This window comes from Jaculus jaculus, chromosome 3, assembly GCF_020740685.1.
Source record: "Jaculus jaculus isolate mJacJac1 chromosome 3, mJacJac1.mat.Y.cur, whole genome shotgun sequence".
In the NCBI taxonomy this organism is placed as follows: domain Eukaryota; kingdom Metazoa; phylum Chordata; class Mammalia; order Rodentia; family Dipodidae; genus Jaculus; species Jaculus jaculus.
In genome coordinates this window covers 37824317-37851097 of record NC_059104.1, presented here as the reverse complement: position 1 = coordinate 37851097, position 26781 = coordinate 37824317, and the positions used below count along the sequence as shown (strand labels likewise).

At 39.9% G+C, this 26781-nt stretch overlaps 2 protein-coding genes across 4 annotated transcripts in view; one reads left to right on the top strand and one right to left on the bottom strand.

Annotated features, from left to right (window-relative positions):
• Positions 1-1142: 1142 nt before the first annotated feature.
• Positions 1143-23248, bottom strand: Dis3 (DIS3 homolog, exosome endoribonuclease and 3'-5' exoribonuclease). Its single transcript, XM_004651020.3, has 21 exons — positions 22822-23248; positions 21890-22047; positions 20798-20991; positions 20199-20272; positions 18249-18416; positions 16856-17020; positions 15417-15530; positions 15073-15210; positions 14229-14375; positions 12052-12168; positions 11806-11907; positions 10332-10396; positions 10161-10245; positions 8609-8736; positions 6573-6659; positions 5697-5853; positions 4287-4501; positions 3812-3980; positions 3543-3701; positions 2562-2684; positions 1143-1913 (listed from the first exon to the last, which is right to left on the bottom strand). Exons 1-21 carry the CDS (start codon positions 23047-23049, stop codon positions 1830-1832), a joined length of 2877 nt encoding a protein of 958 aa, XP_004651077.2. The 5' UTR covers positions 23050-23248; the 3' UTR covers positions 1143-1829.
• Positions 23249-23444: 196 nt separating this feature from the next.
• The window catches only part of Pibf1 (progesterone immunomodulatory binding factor 1), a 229421-nt gene continuing 226084 nt past the window's right edge, over positions 23445-26781 (top strand). The window contains exons 1-2 of one of the 3 annotated variants that reach the window (XM_004651021.3): positions 23445-23656; positions 24850-25124. In XM_004651021.3, the coding sequence (XP_004651078.2) occupies positions 24870-25124 (255 nt within the window). In that variant the 5' untranslated portion in view covers positions 23445-23656; positions 24850-24869. Of the gene's footprint in view, positions 23657-24803; positions 25125-26781 lie in introns of all 3 variants that reach the window. The other 2 variants (XM_045145518.1, XM_045145519.1) reach the window with 2 other exon arrangements.

Sequence of the window (26781 nt, the reverse complement as noted above, 5' to 3'; positions counted from 1 at the left end):
GGAGTGTAGTTTGGGCAGAAGCACTCTGCAGGGGTGAAAAAGTGTTACCGTAAAACTACAGGCCCTTACTGGCAGATCCTAGTCCAGAACTGGGTAATCCTCAACAGTGAAATGTTAATTAACTGGTAGAGGGGCCCATGTGGCTCCCTAAACAATGCAGACCATAGTCAAAACAAATCTAAACAATAAGACCCTATTGCTGAAGATACCACAGGCTGCAGTCATAGGACATTGAGAGATTCTGCTGGAACTCAGATTGGAAGCTGTGCTATGTAAGCTGTTGGGGGATAATGGTCACCCACAGTGTGAACATTCTTACAAGCTACATCAGCAGCCAGCCAGGGAAAATGTATATTATCTGTGTAATGGTGGTACACAGCCTATAGAGGTAATCAAATGCTTTCTGATTGGATGTAAGGTCCACTCAGTGGGAACGAATTCATACTTTGTACTGACAACCAAGTAAGAAGCCTACAGTTTGAAGCCATAGACCCTACAGGAAAGTTCCCACTGTTCTTTAGCTAAATGTCTATATTTATTCCCTTTGACCCATGCTACTCTTGGCTACAGAATCTGCTTTTAACAGATGGCAGTGAAAAACAGAGACGCAAGACCCATCTGTACAGCAAGAAAGCTTACATCCTAGCACAAGACAAGTCTTCTCTATATTGGCCAGGGCCTAGGAAATAAGACGGAGGAAATGGCTGATTAAATATTAAGTGCAGCTCTTACTGCTAGCCTGAGAACCTCCTCCAGGGAGATGACCAGACACTCATCTAGTAGGAGACTCAGTACTCATCACAGGAGAAAATCAGAGGCTGCTCAGAGCCCACAAATAAAGGAGACATACAACATACCCTCCAAGGCTTGGGGAACACTGCAGAAAAGGGGTGGAAAGAAAGTAAGGGCCACATGGTGGGAACGTATATTCCGAGGCACTGTCCACCCAACAGACTGACTGGTGCATTCGTGATCCCACACTGAGGAGGCCCTTCAGGGGAAAGGCGCCAGGGGAGAAGGGGCCTGATAGTATAACCTGAGGAATATGATCAAAATGCAATATATTCATGAAATAAAGTTCTCCATAAAAATAATACTATTATATCTTTTTTTAAAAAAAAAAAAAACATGAAGACAAAATGTCATCTCTATTTTCTGAGCTTTAATGCTTCATTTTGGGGAGACACTGGAGCGGAAGATCAAAGACCATGGCTGCATTTATCACCTGGTAACAAGTAACTGTTTTCCTAGTCAGGTCAAAATAGACTTCCTTGTTTTCCTACTTACTCTCTATCATTCAGCACTAGTGGTTTGAAGACCAATAGTAAAATATGGGAGGCTTCTTCATAAATGTGAACACAATGTATGTAAGTTAAATAGGGAAAGGGAAACATATCAAACTCTGACATCTAAAGATTTAGAAAGGATTGTTCTTCTAAAAGTATTTTCTTTTTTCCTTAGAAAATGACGGTTTTTGTTTTCTACCAATATTAAATAATCAAATACTCATGCAAGATTAATCTGCTCTTCAATGAGCAGGTGAGTGCTCCATTTAAATGATCTTTACAGATCACTGCAGTTGTTATCCTGTCACGACTTAGGTGATGGATATTCAATTGAATTTTTCTGCATAAATGGTTCTGCTTTAACCAGAAACCCAGTGGTATAAGACAGGCCCAGTCAACAGTTCAATAAAAATGCAAATTTTGAAAAGTATTAAAATATACTTTAAAGTAAAAAAGCACACATGAAATTAGGAGTATTTAACAAAAAATTTTTTAAAGGAAACCAATCTTTCAAAGTTTTGTTGTTGCTGTTGTTGAATGCAGCTACTTTTCAAGTTTCCTCTTCTTTCCCCCTGGTCCATTAAGGGCTGTGTCTGAAACATCAGCAGGAATGTTTATTCCTGGGATCTAGAGTAATGCAAATGGAAAGATGAGGTGCTTAGAAGCATAAAATAAAGAGATGATTCTCACCAACATCTTCCCCCACCACTTTCAGGTGTAAACACATGTACCAACTGAAAGGGACAATAACCACAGCTTTGCATGCAGGGTGTACATATTTCACACACGAGGTTAGTAGCTCAGAAATGAGAACTCAGTCACAGCATGCTCACAACCCCAGCACTTGGAGTGCAGAGGCCGCAGGACTGCTGCAAGTCTGAGGCCGGCGTGGGGCTCAGAGCAAGACAGAGTGGTCATCTGGGCAGTGTTGTCCAGTGAGTTTATGTAGTGAGAGCCAGCATGCACCAGAGATCTGGGGTGCTTGGGGCAGGATAAAGGTTGAGAACCAGTATGTTGGTGGAACACCTACATTTGATTCACAGACTGCAAAGCTGGAATAAACAGCTATGCAGAACTCTGAGTTTTGATTTGGTATCAAGAACCTCAGAAGATTCTCTAATGTCTGCTATTCCACAGCCATAAGAAATCAATGAGAAAAGATTTGCTTGGCAAGTATCTGGAAAACTCCTTAGAATGAATTCTAAAACTGAAAAGAAACAACCAGATCCCTCTCATGAAATCTGTGCTGGTACACTGACCTAAGTATGCTCTCACCTGTGGCTCTATGAGGGCCATCCGGATTTTCTGATGCTGAAGATTCGATGAATCCAACATGATTCTCACTTTAACCTTATCAAACATGTGGAACACTGTGTCTTCTATTTTGAGTGAAGGTGTCTAAAAATGAAAGCCAATCGTTTCTTACATATTAACAATTAACATCTCATTCTTTCTAGTCACGTTCCGTAGAAATTTTAAAGTGTGAAGAAACTACTCCTATCAAGCATCTGGTGTTCAGTACAAAAACAAAACAAAACAAAAAACACAACACAACATTCTAACCCAGTAGTCCCAGACCTAACTACAGGCCTATGCCCCCTTTTCTCTCATTAAGGAAGTCCCAATATGCATGCATACTCTTAGGATTCTATCCAGCTCCCACTAAGGAGCACACCGCTGGCAACAGCAGAGGAGCCCAGTGTGCCTGGTTGGACCACTCTACATACTTATTCTCTTAGAGGCATAATCCCAGTAATTTTAGGGAGGCAGAGAATAAGAGGTCATACAAATATCCCTTCCCTAAGCTGTATACAGCCCATCATTCCTTTATCTACCCAGGCCAAATATATCTACAGGGTATAAAAGAAATAAAAGGCATTTTGCATGTGGGAAGATAAAATCAGGTCATGTTCTATGAGTGAGACCACAGTTTAGATTAAATGTAAGCTTGCTTCCTAGCATGTAGTTTTAAGATTTAGGATAAAATTCTTTTTTTCCAAGACAGTTTCACTCTAGCCCAGAATGACCTGGAATTCAATATGTAGTCTTGAGGTGGTCTCGAACTCACGCCAATCCTACCTCTGCCTCCCATGTGCTGGGATTAAAGGAGTGCACCACCACTCCTGGCTTAGGATAAAATTCTTTAGGGTACCAAAAACAGTTTCAGTGATGTACACCTATCACCACCCCCTCCCCCAGTGAACTGTCAAGAAAAAAGGTGCCCTTCTCTTCAAAGGACAAACAGAAGCACTGTACCTCATCGTCATAAATAAGCTGTGGCTTTGGCTTGTCTTTTTCTTCAAAGAAAACGGTTCCTTCTAAGCCATACTTAGGAATTAGCACCACGATTGCATTCTTTCTTACAAATAGAATATAGGCTTCTTCACTTACTATTCCTTTGGTTTTGAAAAACAGCTATAAAATAGCATACAATCTTATTAGCCTTTCTTTAAAATGTGGAAAACTGATTATTAAATACAGAACAGTATTTGTCTTCTCTAAGATGAGAGACAGAAGGCAGATACCTGAGTATGGAAAGCTACTGATGCTCGCTGAGCATATTGAGCCATTTTATGCCGGAAGTTGAGATTCTTACATATGTCTGCAAGCTTGTGTTTGTCAGTCAATTCAGGGTAAGTACAGTCTGCCCCAATAGCAACAGCCAACAGCCGATGAACAATTATATCTGCATATCTACATAAACATAAAGGAAAAATAAGACTATGACAACTTATTAACATTTATATTAAAAATTAACTATTCTTTTTAAAAATATTTTATTTATTTGAAAGAGGTAGAAAAAGGGCACAGTAGAGCCTCTAGCCACTGCAAACCAACTCGAGACCTATATAACACCTTAAGCATCTGGTTTTATTTGAGTACTAGGGTACTGAGTCTGGGTCCTTTGGCTTTGCAGGCAAGCACCTTAACCAATAAGCCATCTCTCCAGGCCCAAGTTAATCATTTTCTAGCTCTTTTAGTTTTACATGAATAAAATACCTTCTGATAGGAGAAGTAAAATGTGTGTATATTGGGGACGCTAAGCCATAGTGATGAAAATCATTATCCATTCCCGAACAAAAGTATACAGCTTGCATCATACACCGTGTGGCCAGTATTCTTAACAGAGTGTTTAGATATGGGAATGCAGCAGATTCAGCCCGGTCCAAAGAGTCAGCCAAAGACTTGGCTGTATCAGTCTTAATTTCCAAATTCTGTGAAGGGAAGGGAGAGGAGAGGCATGTCATGAGTCATTTCTAAGCCGGTTGTATCATCTCTTCAAAAGATAACCAAACTGAATGAACAGTTTTTGGTTAGATGATCTGCATTCACACCCATAATCTCCTTTAGCTAGCCAGACTAAACATAACTTCATGTATCAAGACTGGGAAGAAAACCCAAGGGGGAGAACAGACACGGAAGTAGTGTCAACTCTCACAGTTCAGCTGTTGTTCTTGGTAATGCCTGATGGGCAGGGGGAGGAATCAAAGCACAGCTAGACACGCCAGCCTTTCGGGCTGCTTCTCTACAGACACTTTCCTTCCACTCCAAATAGCCTGAGAAGCTAGAAACGAGCTGGTCAGTGAAGTTCAGTAAGAATGATATACCGATACATCTAATTCAGCTCCACTTAACCTACCCCGAGATTTAAAACCTTAACTTCTTCTTTGACCTCATGTCTTAGGAAGGGAAACGACATGCAGAGAAAAATCAGCTAATATGCAGGAATCCTTACAGGTGAATCAGTTCTGATGGCTACGCTGGGGAAGGCACACTGTGAACTCAGAAACCAATGCCATCCTAGTAGCACAGCACCTTCAAAAGCCAAGGCTGCTCTTTCCATGTTCTCTTCTCAGCAGGAAAGATGGGGGGGGGGGGTCTCCTCATGATCCCACAACAATCAAAGTGGGGTACACTTATCCCCAAGGATAGGCATGCTGAAAATAAAGTCTACCAACCAGACAAAATGATATGAAAGGCTAAAAAAAGTACTATTCCCTTCACCATTTCACTCTTTTCCTTACAGGTAATATATGTCTTTCCTTTAGGCATGAAACAGAGGGCTTAATGGAGCTGAAGTACAGAGAAGCAAAACAAATTATCTGTCCTCCGAAGCCACCGACAAAGGATAGGGAAGGGCACGGCATGCCTAGGATTCTGAAATAACAGTCTAAAACATCCAGCTTAGCTCCTTCAAGGCCATAAAGAATTTTGTTAAGCAGTTGGTGTTAGTGTCAATGTGGAAAAGAGGATCATATCTAAAATAGATTTATTTTTTATCAAAGGAACTACATCATATTCTTGCATCAATAAACAAAACTTTTATGAAGATGTAATGCAAATAAATTCTCTAGTGCAATGGAAGTTCACAAGACAAACATAGGTAGCCTTTCACAGGGTAGGCTGTACCTTGGACTTAGCTGCCTTAACGAGAATTTCGTAATTTGATGGTGGAGGAGCAGGGTGTTTTCGAAGCAGAGCATGTTCAGAAAATTCCTCATGAATTTTTTTTGCAACAGAAATATTAGCAAGTAACATAAATTCTTCCACCATGGAATTTGTTTCTCTGTCAACGGGAGAAGCACAGGAAAAGGAGGCTGAGACTTCTATGTTACATTTATTCATGAGTTAACTTTTCCACTGATGAGATCATGGAAGAATTCCCACACAAGCACTCACACATGTGCACAATTACATCTACGAATTCACAGTTGTTTCATTTCTCAGCACTTTTACTGAGTAAAATTTACACGCTACACGCTCTGCACACTGAACTGTCAAGCAATTTGTTAGCACAGAATCAAAAATAGCATTTTCATGTCCTCTTAATGCATCCGAAAAGATCCTTGTTTAACCATAGAGCTATTCAAATAAAATTTACTAGGAAGAATTAAAATCTATTTATGTCACACCATTTGGCTAAACAAATCAACTAACTTCACCAATTTATCAATAAAATAAAATACTTAGCATGGACTATTTGCATGATAGGTGCTGTACTGTAAGTAAATGTATGTGTGTATGCATAAACGGACACCTTTTTGTTTTGTGAGAAAATATAGGATGTACAACATTTTTCTGTTGCTGAAAAATTGAGAGCTATTAGAAAAAACATAAATCCTCAAGCTACAATTATTTTCTTTCTATACAGTTTTATTCCATACAAGTTCTAAACTAGTTTAGCAAAGACAATTTAAATATAAATATTTAATAGTATACCACCATATACATAGCAGACATACATTTAAAAATCACATTAACTACTATTCATAAAAACTAGTATACCTTAGTTCCTTGGTCTGTAGATCAATGGGATCATGAGTCTCACTGTCCATGTGGAACCGAACTTCTGGAGAAGACAGAGTCAGAGCCCTGAATAGAAAAGAGGAAAATCAGTCAAATGAGCCATTAAAAGGGACAGAAACTAAGTGATTCTTTTTAAACAGAAAACAAGTGTCTCAAGTAAGAGTTACTCTTCTGAAGGACACCTTCATTGCCAGCTTTTAAGTTTTATTTTCACTTATGGCTCAGTATTGTGCTCGTGAGGATTTGACTTTTCTATACTCACAACTAAGTTTCTACTGAGCTAAATTTTGCTACCACTTTTACAAATAAAAGTAACAGGGAGTATTTACTGTGGAAAACAGTACACTGAGGGTATGTAAGAACAGAGAGAGGCACGGAATACTGCCATGTTAGGTTAGTAACACTGTAAGATGCATAGTGTTTTACGGAGCAGACACTCAACAGGGGAGACTGAGAAATTACTTCTACTGACATGTCAAAAGGACCGATAGCTTGTTTATATCAGAGTGCTGTGTGTCTCTCAGACAATACAATGGCTTTACATGCAGATTTCACTTAATGCCTTGACAAGTTCACCTTTGCAAAGTCTCTCATGAGACTCTACAGGTCTAACGTTTCCTCACATCTAATGCTTCTTCAAGTTGGTTCCAAATCAACCTGAGACTCTCTCGTGAGGCTGGGCAATCTCAGCCAAGTGAAGAGAGGACAACCTAAGATGAGGCCTTGCTGGCAAGTGAAATGAATCAATCTTTCTCCTCCTCTCTTCCCTCCTCAGCAGAAGGGTTACTAGAAAGGGAATCTTGACAAGCATCCTTTCTCAGGCATGGAGTACTTACAATGTTCTACATCAGATCTGATCTGTACTACTAAAATATCATTTCAGAAAGTGAGGCACCCTGATCACATTTTGATCACTTTTTTCATATTACAAGGTGAAAAACTGTAACTGTTTTGAAGATTGTTTTCAAAATTTTCCCTATAATTGAGAGGATTCATTTTACTTTAAAACTGTAGATAACTGCCTTAGGGGGAAAAAACAATACTTTTAAAGAGTTAAACATCACTCCTATTTTGGAGAAGTTATATTTTACAAATGCAAATTCATATCGTATTTTAAAACTGCTAAGATACATATAGCTTCAAATGGTGATTTATTTACTTTGTTATGTTGCAAGTATACATTCCACTTTCTTTTCAAGCATATACACAGCCCTTAAACAGACTCAACTATTAGGATTATTCAAATATAGCAGTCACTAATCACACTGGCTACTGAACATCACAAGTGTGGCTGGTAACACTAAGGAAACTGACATGTTAATTTTGTTTAGTTTTAAGGAACTCTAATTTAAATGGGCCTGTTTTATGAAATAGTCTAGCTAGAGTTTGTATCATGCCCCAAAGTATGTTCAGCATCTGCTGGTGACGCTGCTCTAGTTGGGCCTGTAACCCCAGAGAACAAAGATGACAGGCTCTGTACCCGCTTTCCACTGAAAGCAATCTTGCCACAGTCTAACTTTCCACTTCCGACAAGTCTGACTTACTACTCCTCTTCTGCCTCCTGTAATTAGGCAAGGGCTAAAAGACTCATCTGCCACTAGCCTCCAAGTCTTCGGGAAGAATGCAAATGTAGCTTTTAATTATTTAAAAAAGGAGCTGGGTTAAGTAAGCTGTATAATGTCTTTTATCTTTAAGGTGCATCTACATTTATTCCAACAACTTTCATCCCATGCAGAAATGTTTCTAATTAAAATTAAGAATAGTCCATAGGAGTTTTAAAGAGTTTTTGAATTCCTACTTTTTTTCCCCCAGTATCTTGATCTCAAACAATTACCACAACTCCTGAACAAACAGCAATCCAATACCAAGGCATTACTACATAAGGTGGCTACAAGAAGTGGCCCATTAACTAGTTAAACACTGTCTATAACAAAATACTCTAAATGAGCCTAAAGGTATCTCAATACCATAATAAATTAATTAAAGCATGCCTTAATAGGTATTTTGAAACATACCCCTTTTCAATCCTTCCTCTTTTTAGAATTTTAGCCAGTTTATTCAGTCCTCGGAGACTAGTGGTAATATCATCATTCAGGGTTGCTGAATCAATTCTCATCTGTGCTTCAGCATATGTAAGAGATGCCTAGAAAAGAAACCTTATGTTAACACTGGGGCACCGTTAAGGAATCTAGAGATCATACTCCGTGAGACAGTAACTAAATACCAAATCTCAAATAGATTTGTAAATGAGAATCTTGTTAGAAAAAGCTTAAAGTAATCCCTAATAACAGATAATCTAAATATGCAAATATGGCTTCTGTCACCATTTCTATCCTACAAGAAAACTAGTATTTTTTTCACTAAAAAATATCCTTATAAAATTCACAAGTAGTGTAAAAAAGTTAATTCAGTTTACATCAAATTTTTGAGAGAAGTAATTTATCTACTAAGAATTTAGAATTAAAGATGTTCACTAATTTTTAATTTTAATTCATGTAACAAAGTGTTATGCTAACCAGGTCTGAAAGAACTATTAACTAGCTGTAATCTAAAACTATAAACTTATGAAAGCTAAAGTAATTTCCACAATATTTTCCAGTCTAACAAGTACTTTCTTGCACTAGTTTATCAGAACAGAATCATACTAAATTGGAGGAAAAAGTAAGTTTGGAAAACACATCCTTACTCTGAAGGACTATTTAGGACACAGAATTTAAGAATAATATACGAGAATGTGGAAAATAGTTTTAAAAAAAAAAAGAGTAAGAAAAAATGTTATTGCTCCAGGAGCTGAAGAGATGGCTCAGTAGTTAAGGCATTTGCCTGCAAAGCTGTAGGATGTGGGTATGAGTCCCCAGTATGGATGTAAAGCCAAATGCAAAAGGTGGTTCATGCATCTGGAGTTCATTTGCAATGGCTAGAGACCATGGCTTGCTCATTCTCTCTCTCTCTCTTTTAAATAAATAAAATAATAATGAAATGACTGAAATAATAATCGTGGTCCATCCAGTCTGGGCATGAACTTGCCTCATTTTGTTGAAATCCAAGTATGACTGGTACCTTCATTTCTATGAGAAAATGTGAACAAAAAGATGTACATGCTGACTTCAAATACTAACCATTTCTATGTAGGAACAAGCTCAATTGCCGGGTTCCTATGTGGAGCATGAAACCATTGATTTAGTCTGATAAGGTGTGGAGGCTTCCAGCTTCTGAATACAGGACAACTACCACAGTAGTAAAATTTTGAGTAATATCAAGAATTAAGCCAATTCTTAATTGTAAAATTAGACTGCTGTAACACTGGGAAAAAAATTTAACCTTATAAACCTAACTTTAAAAATGAATTAAGGGCCAGGCATGGTGGCACATGCCTTTAACCCCAGCATTAAGGAGGCAGAGAGAGAGGTAAGAGGACTGTTGAAAGTTCAAGGCCAGTCTTGAGCTGGAGGAGATCATACCTCAAAACAAAACAAAAACAAACAATGACAACAACAAAACAAAGACTCTAAGAACCTGTTAAAACTACCAATAACTTTAAGCCTTAAAAGAACCAGGAAACTTAACCTTTGAATTGATGACACTTTTGGTAAATCTTGTTTTCAAGATTTCAGCATTGTGATTCATTTCCCAAATACATGAAAATGCGAGCCTGTAGAGGAAAAGACAGAATTTATTCATGGGTGTTAATTAATACAGCAAGCATAGCATTCTTATGGAAAAAGCATGCATAAATACCTGTCAACATTAGATCTCAAGGAGCACAAGTTAGAGCTGAGCAACTCTGGAACCATGTCAATTCTCTGCAAAAGATGACAACAGCATCTCAGCCACAATCACAGCCTTTACGTCCTACTCTCAAATATCATAAACTGTGCAGGAAATAGAAATGGTGGCATATACCCTTAGCCTCAGCACTCAGGAGGCATAGGTAGGAGGATCTATCACTGTGAGTTTGAGGCCACCTTGAGAACAAATAGTGAATTCCAGGCCAGCCTAGGGTAGAGTGAAATCATACCTGGAAAAACCAAAAATCAAAATAAAGAAACAAAAAAAAAACTTCTCATCTTTTTGACTAAAAGAATTTAAGAAATGCCAAATAAAAAGTCTGTAAAGGGCTAGAGATGGCTCAGTGGTTAAAAGTATTTGCTTGCGAAGCCTGATGGCCTAGGTTTAATTCCCCAGTAACCATGTAAAGCCAGCTGGATGCACAAAGTGACATATCCATCTTGAGTTCATTTGCATTGGCAGGAGGCCCTGGCATGTCAAACTCACTCTTTCTCTCCCAAAGAAATAAATAAAAATATTTTTTACAAACCCCAAGTTGGTAGAAAAGGACTTACTAAAAGGACTTAGATGTTCTGTGGAAGTCTGAGATCTCTGGTCTTTATGAGCTGACGCTCGTGAAATGACGCCAGCCTTATCAACACGAGTGAACCTTTTTCCAGCACTTAAGAAAACTACATGATGTTTTAAAAACATGTAGAAGCTGGGTATGGTGGCACACTTGGGAGACAAGAGGTAGGAGGATTGCTACAAGTTTGTGGACAGCCTGAGACTACAGAAAGAGTTCCATGTTAGCCTGGGTTAGAGTGAAATACTACCTAGAAAATCAACCAACCAACCAACCAACCAACAAAACCAAACAAAGCAACACACAGAGAAGGAACAAGTTCAACTTTTATTGGAAAAAGTGATGTGGTGAATGAACTTTGAGCATTATGACAGACTGATTTTGTCCCCTTACTTCCTCAATTGGTCTATGTAACCTTAGGAAAACAATACTTAAAGAATAAATTAATTACATCTAAATGTATTTCTATCAATGAATAACAAAACAAAATGCCCATTTCCTAAGAATTATGCAATTATTTTAAAGCATGGCAGCTTATGTGCAATTAAGTATATTTATAATTCCCGCCTCCCTGAAGGTGTGGCAGGAGAACTAGGAGTTTGAAATTGGCCTGGGCTACAGAATGAGACGGTGTCACCAATAAAACAAAACAAAATTTGCACAAAGTGACACATCCATCTTGACGGACACCTTTAATCCCAGCACTCGAGAGGCAGAGGTAAGATGATCACCATGACTTTGAGGCCAGCCTGAGACTACATAGTGAATTCCAGGTCAGCCTGAGCTACAGTGAGGCCCTATGTCGAAAACCAGAAAAAAAAAAAAAAAAAAAAAAGATTTAAAATTCAACTCATTTACCTTTTCACAAAGATAAACAGTTGTTCCTCTTCTGGCTGATTCTTGATCTAAGGCATTTCCTGGCCTAATAAAATGGCTCACATCAGCAATATGAACACCAACCTTAAAAAGATTAAAAAGATATCAATTTCATTATTTAGTTATATGAATAATATACATTATTATTTATAAACTGACCTGGGTCAATAGAAATGAACACAAGAAGAGAATTATATTTAACTATGAAAGTCACAACAACACACATACCTCCAAATTCCCATTACTGAGTTCTCTGCAGTGTAGAGCATCATCTATGTCAGTACACCCTGGAGGGTCCACACTACAGACACACAGATGCCTCAGATCTTCCCGGTTTTTCATGTCCTATCACATAGCATAAGAAAATAAAGTAATTCAGGTAGTACAACTGTGACACAGCACTTAAGAAATCAACATATTTCTAACCTTTTTTAAACTTGTGTGTGTTTTGTATGCACATGTCTGTGCCCTTATGGTAGGCCACAGGTTTGCCTACATCAGGGGTTGCTTGCTGCCTTGGCTGGAGTGGAAGAATGCTATTTTTCTGCTGGGTCCTGATTTTGAGCTGGACTCTCTCCTTTTACTGTTTGAGCTTGTAGGGCTCTGATAATTCTCAGGTCTCTGCTCCCTTGTGGGACTGGGGTTGCACAGGTACATGTGCACATGCCTAGCTATTTTATTTATTTATTTGGTTTTTCAAGCCTCACTAGCTCAGGCTGACCTGGAATTCACTATGTAGTCTCAGGGTGGCCTCGAACTCACTGCGATCCTCCTACCTCTGCCTCCTGAGTACCGGGATTAAAAGCATGCGCCACCACGCCAGGCTGCCCAGCTATTGTATGTGAGATCAGGAAACAGAATCTCAGGCAATGTAAGGGTACTCATGCTTGCACAGGAAGCCTACTGCTGAGCCATCTCTTCAGCCACCACATAAGTATATTTTAAACATGTTTGAGAGAGAGAATGGGCACACCAGAGCCTCTAGTTGCTGCAAATGAACACCAGATGCATGCATCCCTTTGTGTATCTGGCGCTGTGCATCTAAGTATGGGGAAAGTTAACCCAGGCTGTCAGGCTTTGTACAAGCAAGCATCTTTAACCACTGTGCCCTCTCCAGCTCACATATGATTTTTAAAAAAATATATTTTATTTATATTTATTTACTTGGCAGGGGGTGGGGGGATTGGTGCACCAGGGCCTCAGCAAATGAAATCCAGTCATATGCATTTAAACAAGCATCTGACTTACCATACGAAGTTTAAAAAAATGTATTTTATTGATTTACTTGGGGGGGGGCTGCAGAATGGGTACACTAGGGCCTCTAGCCACTGCAAATAAACTCCAGAGACATGTACCACCTTGTGCATCTGGCTTACATGGGTACTAGGGAATTGAACCTGGGTCCTCAGGCTTTGCAGGCAAATGCCTTAACCACTAATCCATCTCTCCAGTCCATCATATGTGATTTTTAAGTACTGATTTTCCGTGAGGAGTGGTGGCACACACCTTTAATCCCAGCACTCAGGAGGCAGAGGTAGGATGACTATGAGTTTGAGGACACCCCAAGACTACATAGTGAATTATACTTCAGCCTGGGCTAGAGTATAACTCTACCTACCTACCTACCTACCTACCTACACACACACACACACACACACACACACACACACACACACAGAGCAGTTATTTTCAGATTTTAAAAAATTGGATATATTCTTCTGTCTGGGGCTTAGAAGATTATCTTTCAGCGAGAAAACACATGATATTTATATTACCTAACAGTGCTGTAACTTAGTGTGGGAAAGTGTAACCATGGTTTGTACATATTTTCAAATACATATGAGAATTAAAATTAACTGCCAGACCTAGTGGTGCAAGCTTGAAATCCTACTGAGGAAGGAGAACTGCAAGTTCAAAGCCTATCTGGGCAATTTAAATGGGACCCTGACTCAAAACAAAAACCAAAATGTAGCTGGGCGTGGTGGCGCACGCCTTTAATCCCAGCACTCGGGAGGCACAGGTAGGAGGATTGCCATGAGTTTGAGGCCATCCTGAGACTCAATAGTGAATTCTAGGTCAGCCTGGGCTAGAGTGAGACCCTACCTCGAAACACCAAAAAAAAAAAAAAAAAAAAAAAAACCCACCAAAATGTAAAAAAAGGGTAGGGATATAGTGGAGAGATGGCTTAGTGGTTAAACTATGGACCCAATTCCCCAGTACCCATGTAAGACAGACGCACAAGGTGGCGCTTGAGTTGGAGTTGATTTGTAGTGGCTGGAGGTCCTGGCAAACCCATTCCCTCTTTTGCCTCTTTCTCTGCCTCTCAAATAAACAAAGTATTAAACAAAAAAGAAACAGTCGAGATATGCTATTTTGTAAGTCCAAGTGAATTAGTTTCAACTGACCTTTTCGGTAATGCTCCAGGGCATCTTTGGCAGGAAGCTCAGGACTGCCTGGGAGAAGGGCTGGTGAGGAACGTCATGCTCAAGCAACAGAACTTCTGTTTCAGTTTCTTTCTCTCCAACATCGCCTAAATTTCTTACAAAGTGCCCCTAAAACCAAAAGGAAATGTTAGAAAGGCTTATTTTCTACTTTAATGCACTCAATTCCTCAGCACTTTATATATCATCTCAGTATTTCTAACTGTTCCACTCACAATTTCTTATAAACAAGACTGGTCAATTTAAGCTCAAGAGGAGGAGAGGGACTTTTGGGGTCAGGCTACACCACAAAGCATTTACTTCCTGTTTACCTTCATGTTAAAATTTGCTGATTAGTGTTTATTCACAACGCAAACACTATTTAAACAGTAACCATTGTTTAGCAATTTGGGTAAAATTACCCATGTGATTTACACTGGAGTTACATAAAATTAATTTTGAAATCAGATATGCTACTTATCAAGTAATTGTTAAGCACCTATTTCTATACAAATCCTATAAAAATTATATTTGCACTGAAATCAACATTATTATTCAAAAAATGTTAACTAAATATCCTGAGATAGAATTAATATTCTCTTAAAAAATTTCATTTATATGAGAGGGAAGGAGGGAGGGAGAGAGAGAGAGAGAGAATGGGATATCAGGGTCTCTAGCCACTGCAAACAAATTCCAGACACATGTGCTACCTTGTGAATCTGGCTTATGTGGGTACTAGTGAATTGAACCTGAGTCCTTAGTCTTTGCATTTAAGTGTCTTAACCACTAAGCAATCTCTCTAGTCCTAAAGTTAATGTTTTAAGCTTACATTTGGGTATCTGGAATTTTTTGGCCAACCATCAATAGCAACAATAATTCTCCGTCCTTCCAATGCAGAAGCTTGTCTGGTTTCTATCCGAATTCGTGGGATTCTTTTATCAGCAGGTGTGAAGAGATGTCTTCTTGACTACAGAAAATTAAGAAAAAGAATTTTTTATAGCATTGTGGCTAAACCTCAGTGCCTTGCCCATGTGCTAGGTAAGTACTCTACCATTGAACTATACACCCTCTTCCCAGGAAAAATGACTATGTTCACACCAGATCTTGGAACAGGGCCACAGGGCCAGTCAATGATCACCACTGTTCATCCACAGAAGCTTGTTCTTTTCTTACCTCCTTAATGTCAGACTTGGAAAGCATGCCACAATAGGGTCTCCAGTTCCTTTTTATTATTCCTACAACTCTACCAGTAGGCTTCAACATCTTGTCGCTTACACCAGTCTTAAGCTGTAATATAAAAACAGAAATGTTTAGTTAAATTTTCTCCAAGTGTAGTGTGTAATTTCCTTCCCAAATTTGAATTATATACATGGATGCTAATGTACTCAGGTAGCTAATTATGACATAAAATTTAGAATCTATGCCTCAAAGTTCTAGACAAGCCTCGTGTAGTGGCGCATGCCTTTAATCTCAGAATTTGGAAGGCAGAGGTGAAGGATCGCTACGAATTTGAGGATAGCTGAAGACTCCAGACTCCATACTGAATCTCAGGTCAGCCTGGGCTACACCAAGACCCTACCTCAAAAAAAGAAAAAAAAGTTCTAGACAAGAGAATGCTAGTCACAGCACCATAAATGTTAAATAATGATAAGGCATTACAAAATGAATAGTCAAAAATATGTCAGAACTCCCTCTTTCACATTTTAATGTAAGAATTTACTGAATAAAACACAAACAAAAGCTCAAATAATGTGCACCATTAAAAACATCATACAGGGCTGGAGAGATGGCTTAGCAGTTAAGCACTTGCCTGTGAAGCCTAAGGACCCCAGTTCGAGGCTCGATTCTCTAGGACCCACATTAGCCAGATGCACAAGGGGGCGCACGTGTCTGGAGTTTGTTTGCAGTGGCTAGAAACCCTGACACACCCATTCTCCCGCCCCCTGCCTCTTTCTGTTACTCTCAAATAAATAAATAAAACTAGTGGCATGTGGACCATGTTGCCAAGTTAAAAAACAAACAAACAAACAAAAACCATCATATAGTATTTCACCTCTAAGTTAGCATTCTCAAAAGGCCTGGATTTTACAATGGTAATAGGAAGACTCCAAACAGCTAAAGACAACTAATATAGAAGAGCTACAAACGTTGCGTGCAGTTCAACTATATAATTCCTATTATTACAAAATAGGTAGATAGGTTGTTTTAAATAGACGTTAGCACATACGAATAGTAAAACCACCTCTCCATAATCAATATGGTAGTGGAGATGGAATAATTAAGCATGCCAAACCACAAAGGCCCAGAAGATTGATTTTAATGTTCCACAAAAACATTTCAGCAACTTTTACATTTCTATTCACGTAACCTCATTAACTAACTCAGACCACATAATTGAATGTCATAGACTTCCAGCTTGATACTTAAATAATTCTGTACTAACATATTAAGAGTAAACTGACAGCAGCTGTATACTCAGACCAGAAATCCCTGATGGAAACAACATGAATTAAACCCCCAGAACTGTAATTTCCTTCATTAAATCTGAAAATGATACATTAAATAGCACGATACCTACACAGACAAAAAATTAAGCTTGCTTGGTTTCATACCATGTGTTCTCTTTCCTCGTCTTTCTCCACATCATCATCATTTTGACCTTCATCAAGTAGAACCACAGAAGATGGGGCTACCCACTGACTCTTTGGGAGAAGCTCCACAGCCACAATATCTTCATGAATAGCTCGGTTTAAATGTTTAAGTCCTTGTAAGATTATCTGTTTCAAACAACCACGACACACGTTTAAAAACTTTTACTAGCAATAATGGGAAGGTTACCTAACAGAAATTTATGTACATCCTAGTATCTCTACTTAATCTTTATTTTTCCGCTTTAAAGGTAGTATTCCTTTATTACAGTGTTAAATTTTAAGTCAAAACAAGTATTAGACAACATGATGCTTCCACCATAACTTATAACAATACCAAGAAACCTCACAAAATTAAAACTACAGACTGCAGGGCCTTGACCGATAAAGGTAAAACTGTTCTCTTTCATAGGTTGAGCACCAGCTTCCTGGGAAGACCCTACTTCAAAACTCAGGTGCCTCTGACTGAGTATACCTGATACTAACCTCTGGCCTCCAGAGGCACACATGCACATACTGCCTGTACACATGTGCACCTACATAACCACACACATACACGCACATTAACAAAGTGCAGGCATGCTGTGCTTGTAATCTCATCCCTGGGGAGGCAGAAACGCCAATCCCTGGGGCTCCTGGGCCTAAGAGTACCTAATTAGGAGAACTCCAAGACAGTGACAGACCTGGTCTCAAAAAAGGTGGACAGTGGGCTCAAGCAGTTAGGGTACTTGCCTGCAAAACCTAATAACCTGGATTTAATTTCCCAGTATCCACAAAAAGCCAGATGCACCAAGTAGCACATGTATCTGGTGTTTGTTTATAGTGGGCAAGAGCTCCTAGAGCGACAATTTTCTCTCTTTCCTTTCAAATAAATTAAATTAAATTAAAAAATGTGGATGGTGATGGAGAGATGGCTAAGCAGTTAAGGCCACATGCCTGCAAAGCCTAAGGACCCAGGTTCAATTCTCCAGGTCCCATGAAAGCCAGACGCACATGGTGGCGTATGATCCTGAGTTCATTTGCAGGGGCTAGAGGCCCTAGCATGGCCACACCCATTCTCTCTCACTCTCTAAAAAAAAAGTGAATGGTGCCTGAGGAGCCAAGGTTGGACCTGGGCCTATGGCTTATACACACACACATACACACTGACTCTCTCAATGTGTCAGCAGTAAATTCTTCTCTTCAATAGTCAATTTCATAAAAGTGATTTGATTCTAGCAATAGACTTTCCACAATCTTAGACACTAGAAAGGCAAGGCAAATTTAAATTCTTATGTAATATTTTGTGAAAAAATAAACTTATCAATGTTTACTGAGGAAGAAAGTGAGCACAAAGTACTTTATTTTACACACTTGCCTCTTTGTTTTCTTCAGCATCTCCATGAATCCATACTGTAGCTTCTAAGTAGTTTTCCCTGCTAGCTCGGAATGTTCCTTGAAGGTATGAACCAGATTTTATGCCTTGTTGTAGCTTACTTAAAGGAAGATGCTCTGAAAATATTATTTTTCCACTTTCTATTTCATTCTAAGAAATAAGCAAACCAAAAGTTTTCTCTTTACATAATGAGCTATTATTACACAAGTTTAAAGAATCTATGTTACAGAAAATATAACTGAATTTAAAATACAGAATTTCTTCTGGAACACTGTAATCTAAAACAACAAACTGCAAGAAAGAAAATCTTTGTGATGTCCTCGATGTTGGCCACTAGGCACAAATTCCTCTTGAATAGCTGAAAGGTGATGGTAAGAAACTGATTTTTTGTTGTTGTTGTTTTGTTTTTGGTATTTCAAGGTAGGTTCTCACTCTAGCTCAGGCTGACCTGGAATTTACTATGTAGGGTCAGGGTGTCCTTGAAGTCACGGTGATCCTCCCACCTCTGCCTCCCGAGTGCTGGGATTAAAGGCGTGCACCACCATGTCCAACTCAGAAACTGAATTTTTAAATTAAAATTACATCTAACCAGCCACGGGCAACTAGTAACAGTGTATTAGATCAGTTCTAAAAATCTGGTACAAAAATCAAGTCCAGCTTTCAACTTTTCACTTCCTTTAAGTTTTATAAAGTAGCTGATACAAACAGACATTACAAATGTTATAAAGACTAGATATATGTATAATGTCATAGTAAATAAAGATATTTCTATAACATCATGAATCATTTACTTTAAAAAAATAATATATTTCAGAGAAAGAAGCAGATAGACAGAAAATGGGTATGCCAGAGCCTCTGCAAACAAACTCCAGATGCAAGTACCACCTTGTGCATCTAGCTTACGTGGGTACTGGGGAATCAAACCTGAGTCCTTAGGCTTCACATGTAAGTGCCTAACCACTAAGCCATCTCCCCTCTCACCATTTACTTTTAATACAGCTATAACTATGTCAGGCAATGAGAGAAAAATCTTATTAATGCTCTCAATATTACTCATTCTTCATAACAAGGCTATAATCATTACAGTAAAATACATATACATACGTATGTATGTACATAAAATGACAGTTATCTGTCTCTGATCCTGCCATTAATGAAGTACATTAGTCTTTACAAGGACATTAGTGGTTTTTCACATCAATACCATTTCTCATCATCCTCAACCATTCTCATTACTAAGTTTCTCTTAACCTGCCATATAAGGTAGACAGGGAAGAATCCTATCTGTTGTCATCTCTTCACAGAGCTCTTTAGAGAGATTTTTTTTAAGATACCTTCGTAAATTTGCTGACCTACAGGATGAATTTTAGCAGCCATAGCCTCTTTCCTGTTATTCAATACTTTTTGATGATTCCCTTCCACCTTCCCTCAGGCTGTACGTTGTATGCATTACTGGTCAATTTCTATTTCTCCACTGCTACCTCTTCATAAATCAGCCCTGGATTGCATTACATGTTGTCATCAAATAGGGGGACCATATGTCAACTCCTTTAACAATGGCATTTCAATAAGGTTCTTACAGGCATTTTTGTTTACAACTCAACTCTATTCCTATTCTAGCTTATTGATGTTCTTTTTTTTTGAAATTTGGTGGGTTGGAGAGATTGCTCAGTGGTTAAAGGCACTTGCTTACAAAGCTTGCTGTTCCAAATTCAGTTCCCTAGTATCCACATAAAGCCAGATCCGCAAAGTGGCACATGCATTTGGAGTCTCTTGGCAGTGGCAAGTGGCCCTGGTGCACCCATTCCCTTTCTTTCTCTCTCTCTCTGATTGCAAGTAAATAATAAAAAATTTCAAAAAGTAAAATATGGTAATTGCAAGCCTTATAATCAAAGCCCATTTTAATATTCTCTTCCCACAAACAAGACATACCCCTTCTTCAGACAAACAAGCAAGACGGTCTACAAGTTCAGGGTTTGCAGTCAGGCTCTTCACATATTCTTCACCTGAAAAATAAGTTGACAGTTTTTTTTTTAATTCATGTTCTAATTTTATGCAGAAATAAAAGAACATGGATTATCTTGCTTTGACAATACATGTGACTTTTTTTCCTTCAGTGCAGGTCCTCACTCTAGCCCAGGCTGACCTTGCACCCACAGTAATCCTCCTACCTTTGCCTCTCATGTGCTGAGATTAAGGGTATATGCCACCATGCCATACCTGCCTCTTTTTTAAGTGAAAACAAAACCAAATCATCCTAAGCAGCAGCAATGAGTACAGTATATGCATCAGTTTCACTGCTAAGACAACTGCAAATGGTGAGGAAAATGAACAGTTATTGAGTGCAATTTACTTAAGCTTAATTATTAGCTAATTACTAATTAAGAAATAACAAAATGTAAAAGTGATCACATGAAATTACACAGGACAATGAAAATATTGCATGGTCAAGTGATTACCTAACCAGAAGTTGGTTTATAATTCCTCTGTGTTCGCAAACATGCAGTAATAGCTTTTTCACTTTAACCTACATGTGAAAGCTGGTATTCCTTCTTCTACTGCTTTTTCTTTGTTTTTCCTGTCATTTGTTATGAAGATAACTTGTAGCTGGTTTTCTGCTGACAGCTTCTTCAAATGTTCATTGTACCATTTTGCGGCAACTCGAATGGCTCTGTCGTTTCTGTCATTAGCGTTTTCTCCTTGCTCCTGCTCTACATAGGTTTCTCTAAATGTAGAGAGAAACATGAAATAAATACTCCAAAGTCACAAAGCTGAAAAACTGCTTGTTCTTAACCTGCATTTATAGATTCACACCTAAGTGAAAAATTCTACAAGAATTTTATAGGTAAGTTTCTCACCCTAGCCCAGGCTGACTTGGAATTCAATCTGTAGTCCCGGACTGGCCTTGAGCTAACAGCTATCTTCCCACCTTTGCCTTCCAAGTGCTGGGATTAAAAGTGTGTGCTACCACGCCCAGTGTTTATAAGTAAGTTTTTAAAATGATTTGCTTGGGAATCAAGAAAATAATGTCAGACTGCAGAGCTTGCTCAGTGGTTAAGGTAAGGTGCTTGTTTGCAATGCCTGACAGCCAGTGTTTGACTACCCAATACTCAGGTAAATCCAGATGCACAAAATGGCACATGCATGTGGAGTTTGCAGGAGCTAGAGGCCCTGGCAAACCCATTCTCTCTCTCCCTAACTTTTTGTCTGTGTTTGCAAATAAATGAATAAATAAATAAATAAATAGAAAATGTCATCAATGAAAGTACACTAATGATTAGTTTTATTTCACAAAAGGAAAAAATTAAGACAAGAATTTATACTTTCCGTTGGGTCATTAATTACAAGTTTCTTAAACCCAGGCGATTCCCATTTTCCAAGAGTCTATCATATAATTTTTTTTTTTTTTTGGACATACAAGTTCAATTACAGGCTGAGTCAGTCGATGGAGGTTTTAAGTGTGACCTCACAAATACACAGGCGACTTTCATGAATCCTGTCTAGTTTTATCTTCCACGCAGCATAGGAAACTACAGCGTGTCTTTAACAATGTCACAAATTGTTCCTGGGGATTTTCTCTTAAAATCAGCTAACCCTATGGTGATGTCCTGTATCTTCCTTACTTGTGGTGCTCATTAGTGAAGGTGTAGAAATGCTTCTCCTGGTTATTTGTCACGTCCCGGATTCGCTTATATATAGGCGCACTGCGATTTCTCACTTCCTGGAGGACTGTTTGCAGCACAATCACATTCCTAATGACAGGGTCTTCAAGAACATCAATCTTAAAAAAAAGAAAAATTAATCTTTATATTCATCTATAAATTCTTTCAAACAAATTCCTGTCACATTTAAAAAAAAAAAAAACAACAAAAAACTGTCCATCAGGTAAAAGAGCTTATTTTCCTTTGGAGAAAGTGACAATAGTCACTCAACCCTACATGCTTAGCAAGAGTACCTGTAAATGGACCAATGACAAAACTTCGTGGATTTAAAAACTATTAACATAAGTAAATATGCTGGCCCACATTTTTTGTTTTGCTCCTAGGCACTTACAAGATGCCTGGGGGTCACAATCTGGAGACCACAGAGGCCTAGGTCCCCGGCTTCCAGAAAGTTATAATCTAAGGTAGAAGAGACACCAGGTGTTAGAAAATTAACAGTGCCTAAAAAACACTACATGAACTGGGGAAAAAAAAAAAAAGCCGGGATTGGTGGAGCAAGCCTTTATTCCCAGCCCTCTGGATGAAGAGGTAGGGCATCTAGGTGAGTTCGAGGCCAGCCTGTGACTACATAGTGAATTCCAGGTTAGCCTGGCTAGAGTGGGACCCTAACCTGGAAAAAAAAAAATGCAAGGAAACAAACAAATAGCACAGGGCAACGATCCTAAGCCTGGGAAACAGGCTGTATGGGTCGCGATGGGGACGGCCTGTCCCAAGCAGTATATCCTCCCAAGGACCCTCCCGGTACCTCAGTGTCCGCCCCCCCCTGCCCCGTGACACGCCCCCGCGCCGAGCCGGGGCCGCAGAGCCCGCGTTCTCCCAGGCGGCCCACGCACCTGGTGCAGGAGCACGTTGGTGTCCGGCAGCAGGTAGTGCGGCCGCGGCCAGAGGCTGCTGGCCTGGTGCTGGGGCTGCGGCTCGAGCGCAGGGCCCCCGTGCGCCCCGCCGCACGCCGCGCAGCCCGGCGCCCCGCAGCCGATGTCATCCCGCAGGTAGTGCTCGCGCACGATCTTCATCACGCCGCCCGCGCGCGTCTTCTTTAGGAACGTCTTGGACTTGAGCATCTTGTCCCGCGGGGTGGAACGGCGGCCCCGGGCTGGAACCCCGACCTCTTCAGAGTTCTCGCAGAGAAAACACGGCGGGGGAGAGGAGGAGACCCAGAAGTGGGAGTCTCACTACTGTGCCTCTCCAGAGAAAACTCACTTTTCCTCCTCCAGGGTGCGAACACACACATCTCGCGGGAAGAGCAGACTTAGAAGCTAGTTGGCTCTCTGACGGCAGCGCGGATTGGTTCCCAGAGCCCATGCGCGAAATTTCCGTTTCCGCCCGCAAGCAGTCTGGGCGGGGCTTGCTTCTGGACTACAGTTCCCAGCATGCATCGCTCCCCGCGCCTCCGACCTAGAGAGCGGACTGGCTTCCGGGGAGGGCGGGGCGCGGGCACGTGCTCACCGCCGCTTCTTCTGCTTTCCCGAGGGTGCCTGGGTGGTTGTCTTGGTGACCGCTCCTAACGGTTCTGGGGCCCGGGTCCCTTGGTGAGGGGTGGCAGCCCGAGGGGCCGGTCGGAGACGCTGTCGGTTCCTCGCCGTGTGTGAGGCGGGCTGGGTCGCTGGCGCCTGGGAGGTAGATTTCAGCGGTCCGTGTTCCCTTCCTTCCCGCTCGCGACAGAGAACGGTAACTGACGTGCAGCCGCCGGGCGCGGACTGCCAGGGTCCCGGTCTGTGATCTCACCTGTCTTCACCCTCTTCCCTTCAAACTGAAGAAGAGAGAGACAAAGGAGGCCTGTCTTAACTATCCTTCCTATCCCCTCCACACACCCTCTTCCCTCACCATTCTGCGTAGAAAATCTACATACGCAAACACCAGGCAGTGTTTTGTTGTACCGTGAAATATTTAAACGAGGGAGTGATAAAAATTCCAGTGAGAGGCTACGACGTTCGATTTAGGGCATAGTCGAGTTTCTCTTCTCCCTTCTTTGTTTTCATTCTGTGATCTAGCTAGTTATTAAAAATATTTTGGGGGGGGTTGGAGAAATGGCTTAGTGGTTAAGGAGCTTGCCTGCAAAGCCAGAGGACCAAGGTTCGATTCCCCAGGACCCATGTAAATCAGATGCCCAAGGAGGCTCATGCATCTGGAGTTTGTCTGAAGAGATGAAGGTCCTGATGCGCTAATTTCCTCTCTCTCAAGTAAATTACATAACAACAACAACAAAAATTCGCTTCATTGTTAAAACGTTTAAACGATCTTCAACGATGCCCCATTGTCTGAAGAATAATCTCTAAACACTTGACTTAAGTGTAAGGCTTCGCAGTTTCACTGTTTGAAGGTGTGCATAGGTGTGTGCATTGTACACTATGGGAGTGAGTAGGGAGAGGGGTCCCTCGCTTCACAGAGGTTTCTTTTACAGCTAGACTGCCAGCCTCTTCTGTTCTTATGTCTCCTTCACCTCCACACAAACGCTAATAATACCTACATCATTTCCTTTTCACCATGTCTGTTCAAATCCTTAACCTTGACCAAATCAGCAGTCATTTTCTCACTTAGTTTGTGTGTGTGTGTGTTTTATTATATGCCGTCTTGAGTACTAATGGGCTTTAAACCTTGATCTTGTACATTTTTTTGTTTCTGTCAGAAAGATTCCTGCCCCCAAATTTATATTTTTACTTCATACAACACCTAAGTTTGTACTAGAATTTAATGAAGGTGTATTTGATTTTGAACAATAATGTGAGTACTAATTTGGCTTAGATTTGAGGTCCTCCAGATTACTTAAGTGTGTAGCACTTCTCTACTACTCATTACTACACTCTGTTCTTTGCAGTGGTTTTTCACCGTATGTAAGCTGGATGTTTCTTTCTGATCTACAGAAGATTGGCCCATAAAAAAAATGATGTCTCGAAAAATTCCTAAGGAGTCAAAAAAAGCAAACTTCTCTAGTTCTCTGGAATCTGAAGATATTAGCTTAGAAACAACCATTCATACCGATGATATTTCCTCATCCGAAGAGCGAGATGGTAAAGTCAAAATCACCAGGCAGTTAATTGAACGAAAAGAACTACTTCATAATATTCAGTTACTCAAAATAGAGCTTTCCCAGAAAAATATGCTGATTGACAATTTGAAAATGGATTATCTTACAAAGGTAAGATTGGGCATATATTTCTTTGTTTAACATGCTTTCTTGTTTTTAAACTGTGGATAATAAGAAACTGAAACATGTTTGCTGCACTTAAATGATACACTTATATTCCTTGTTCAGGGCAGCCTGTTCATTGAATATTGAAAGGTGGGGTAACTTACATGTGAGCATGAATGAGCTGTAGCAGACAGATTCAGGTTCACTGAGATGAACTTCCAGACCAGGCACAGTTATGGAGGAAGAGATATTTATTGAAGCCTACAGATCCAGGGGAAGTTCCATAAATGGCAGAAGAAGCTAGCCTGCCTTCACAGGACTAAGCAGAGAGAGAGAGAAGCACAAGCCAAAAGGCACAACACACTTCAGGAACTCCAGCCAGGCACGCTTTGCGTATCTTTAGATTGAAATCTGGAACCCACCACCGCACCTTTTAAGATCCACCCAGGAGTGACACTACCTCTAGCCAGGTGGCTGCAGATGCAAACTACAAACAATAAAAAAAAAACCCAGAATATATTGGGGGCCATCTTTTCAAACCACCACATGAGCTAACTTCAGTTTAAAAAAAAATTTATTCATTTATGTGTGTGTTTATGAAAGGGACAGAGAATGGACGTGGTAGGGTCTCTAGCCACTCCAGATGCGTGTACCGCCTTATGCATCTGTCTTACATGGGTCCTAGTGAATAGAACCTGGGTTCTTCGGCTTTGCAGACCAGTGCGTTAACCACCAAGCCATCTCTTTAGCCCCTGTAGGCTCATTTTTTTAGACTTCAGCATTAATATGATTACCTAAGGGTGATTTCTATCTCTGTTGTTTTCTGTTTCATTGATCTGGATGTGACTGACTAGTTTCTTTGTGAGAATCAAGATCATAATTAGATTACTAAATCTATTTTTTTCCCCCTAGAAATGTGATTTCTGTGCTACCTTCCTACTTGCTAGTTACTATGTATCTGATAGTTACTGTATCACAGTATGAGTCGAACTTAAGTAACATTGTCTTTAACAAGTGGTGTTTATCACATGAAAAAGGATGTCCTAGTCCTGTATTTCTGTCCTGTGTGGTTAATTCATTACAGGTACAGAGTAGTTTATGTAAGACCTGGTAGAGATTTCTCTAGCCCTCAGAAATATACAGTGATTTCAGCAGGCAATGCTTTAATGCTATTATTTCTGTTCCTAAGAAAATAATTTCTCCAGTGATGAACTTTCCACCTTTACTCTTGGTCCAGTTCTTCCTGGCCCCTCCCCAGCACCAAGTTGTTTAAGTTCTACCTTCTCTTGTTAAGTTAGTCTTCTGTTTTATTTTGTACATATGCATAGTAAACTAATTCAGAGTCCTACCAGAAAAAAAAAACAAACAAAAAAAAAAAAAACAATTCTTGGCCTGGAGAGATGGCTTAGTGGTTAAGGGTCTTGACTGCAAAGCCAAAGGACCCAGTTTTCATTCCCTAGTACCCACATAAAGCTGGATCACAAGGTGGCACGTGCATCTGGAGTTCACATATATTCTCTTTGTCTGTCTGTATCTGCCTCTTTCTTTCTTTCTTTTTTTTTTTCAAATAAATGAATTAAATATAACCCCCCCCCCCCCGAGTGCTGGTGATCAAATCAAGGGCCTTGAGGTAGGGAAATGTCTACCCCAGACAAATTTCTGG

What these genes read in the sequence shown, in the direction of transcription:
- Dis3 (XM_004651020.3), bottom strand. Translation starts at nt 23,049, where the DNA reads ATGCTCAAGTCCAAGACGTTCCTAAAGAAGACGCGCGCGGGCGGCGTG. An exon ending in CTTGTTTGTCTGAAGAAGGG is followed by an intron (nt 18,417 to 20,198) that starts GTATGTCTTGTT and finishes CTTATTTCTTAG; the next exon opens with AATGAAATAGAAAGTGGAAA. An exon ending in CAGTAGCTTTCCATACTCAG is followed by an intron (nt 3,702 to 3,811) that starts GTATCTGCCTTC and finishes GCTATTTTATAG; the next exon opens with CTGTTTTTCAAAACCAAAGG.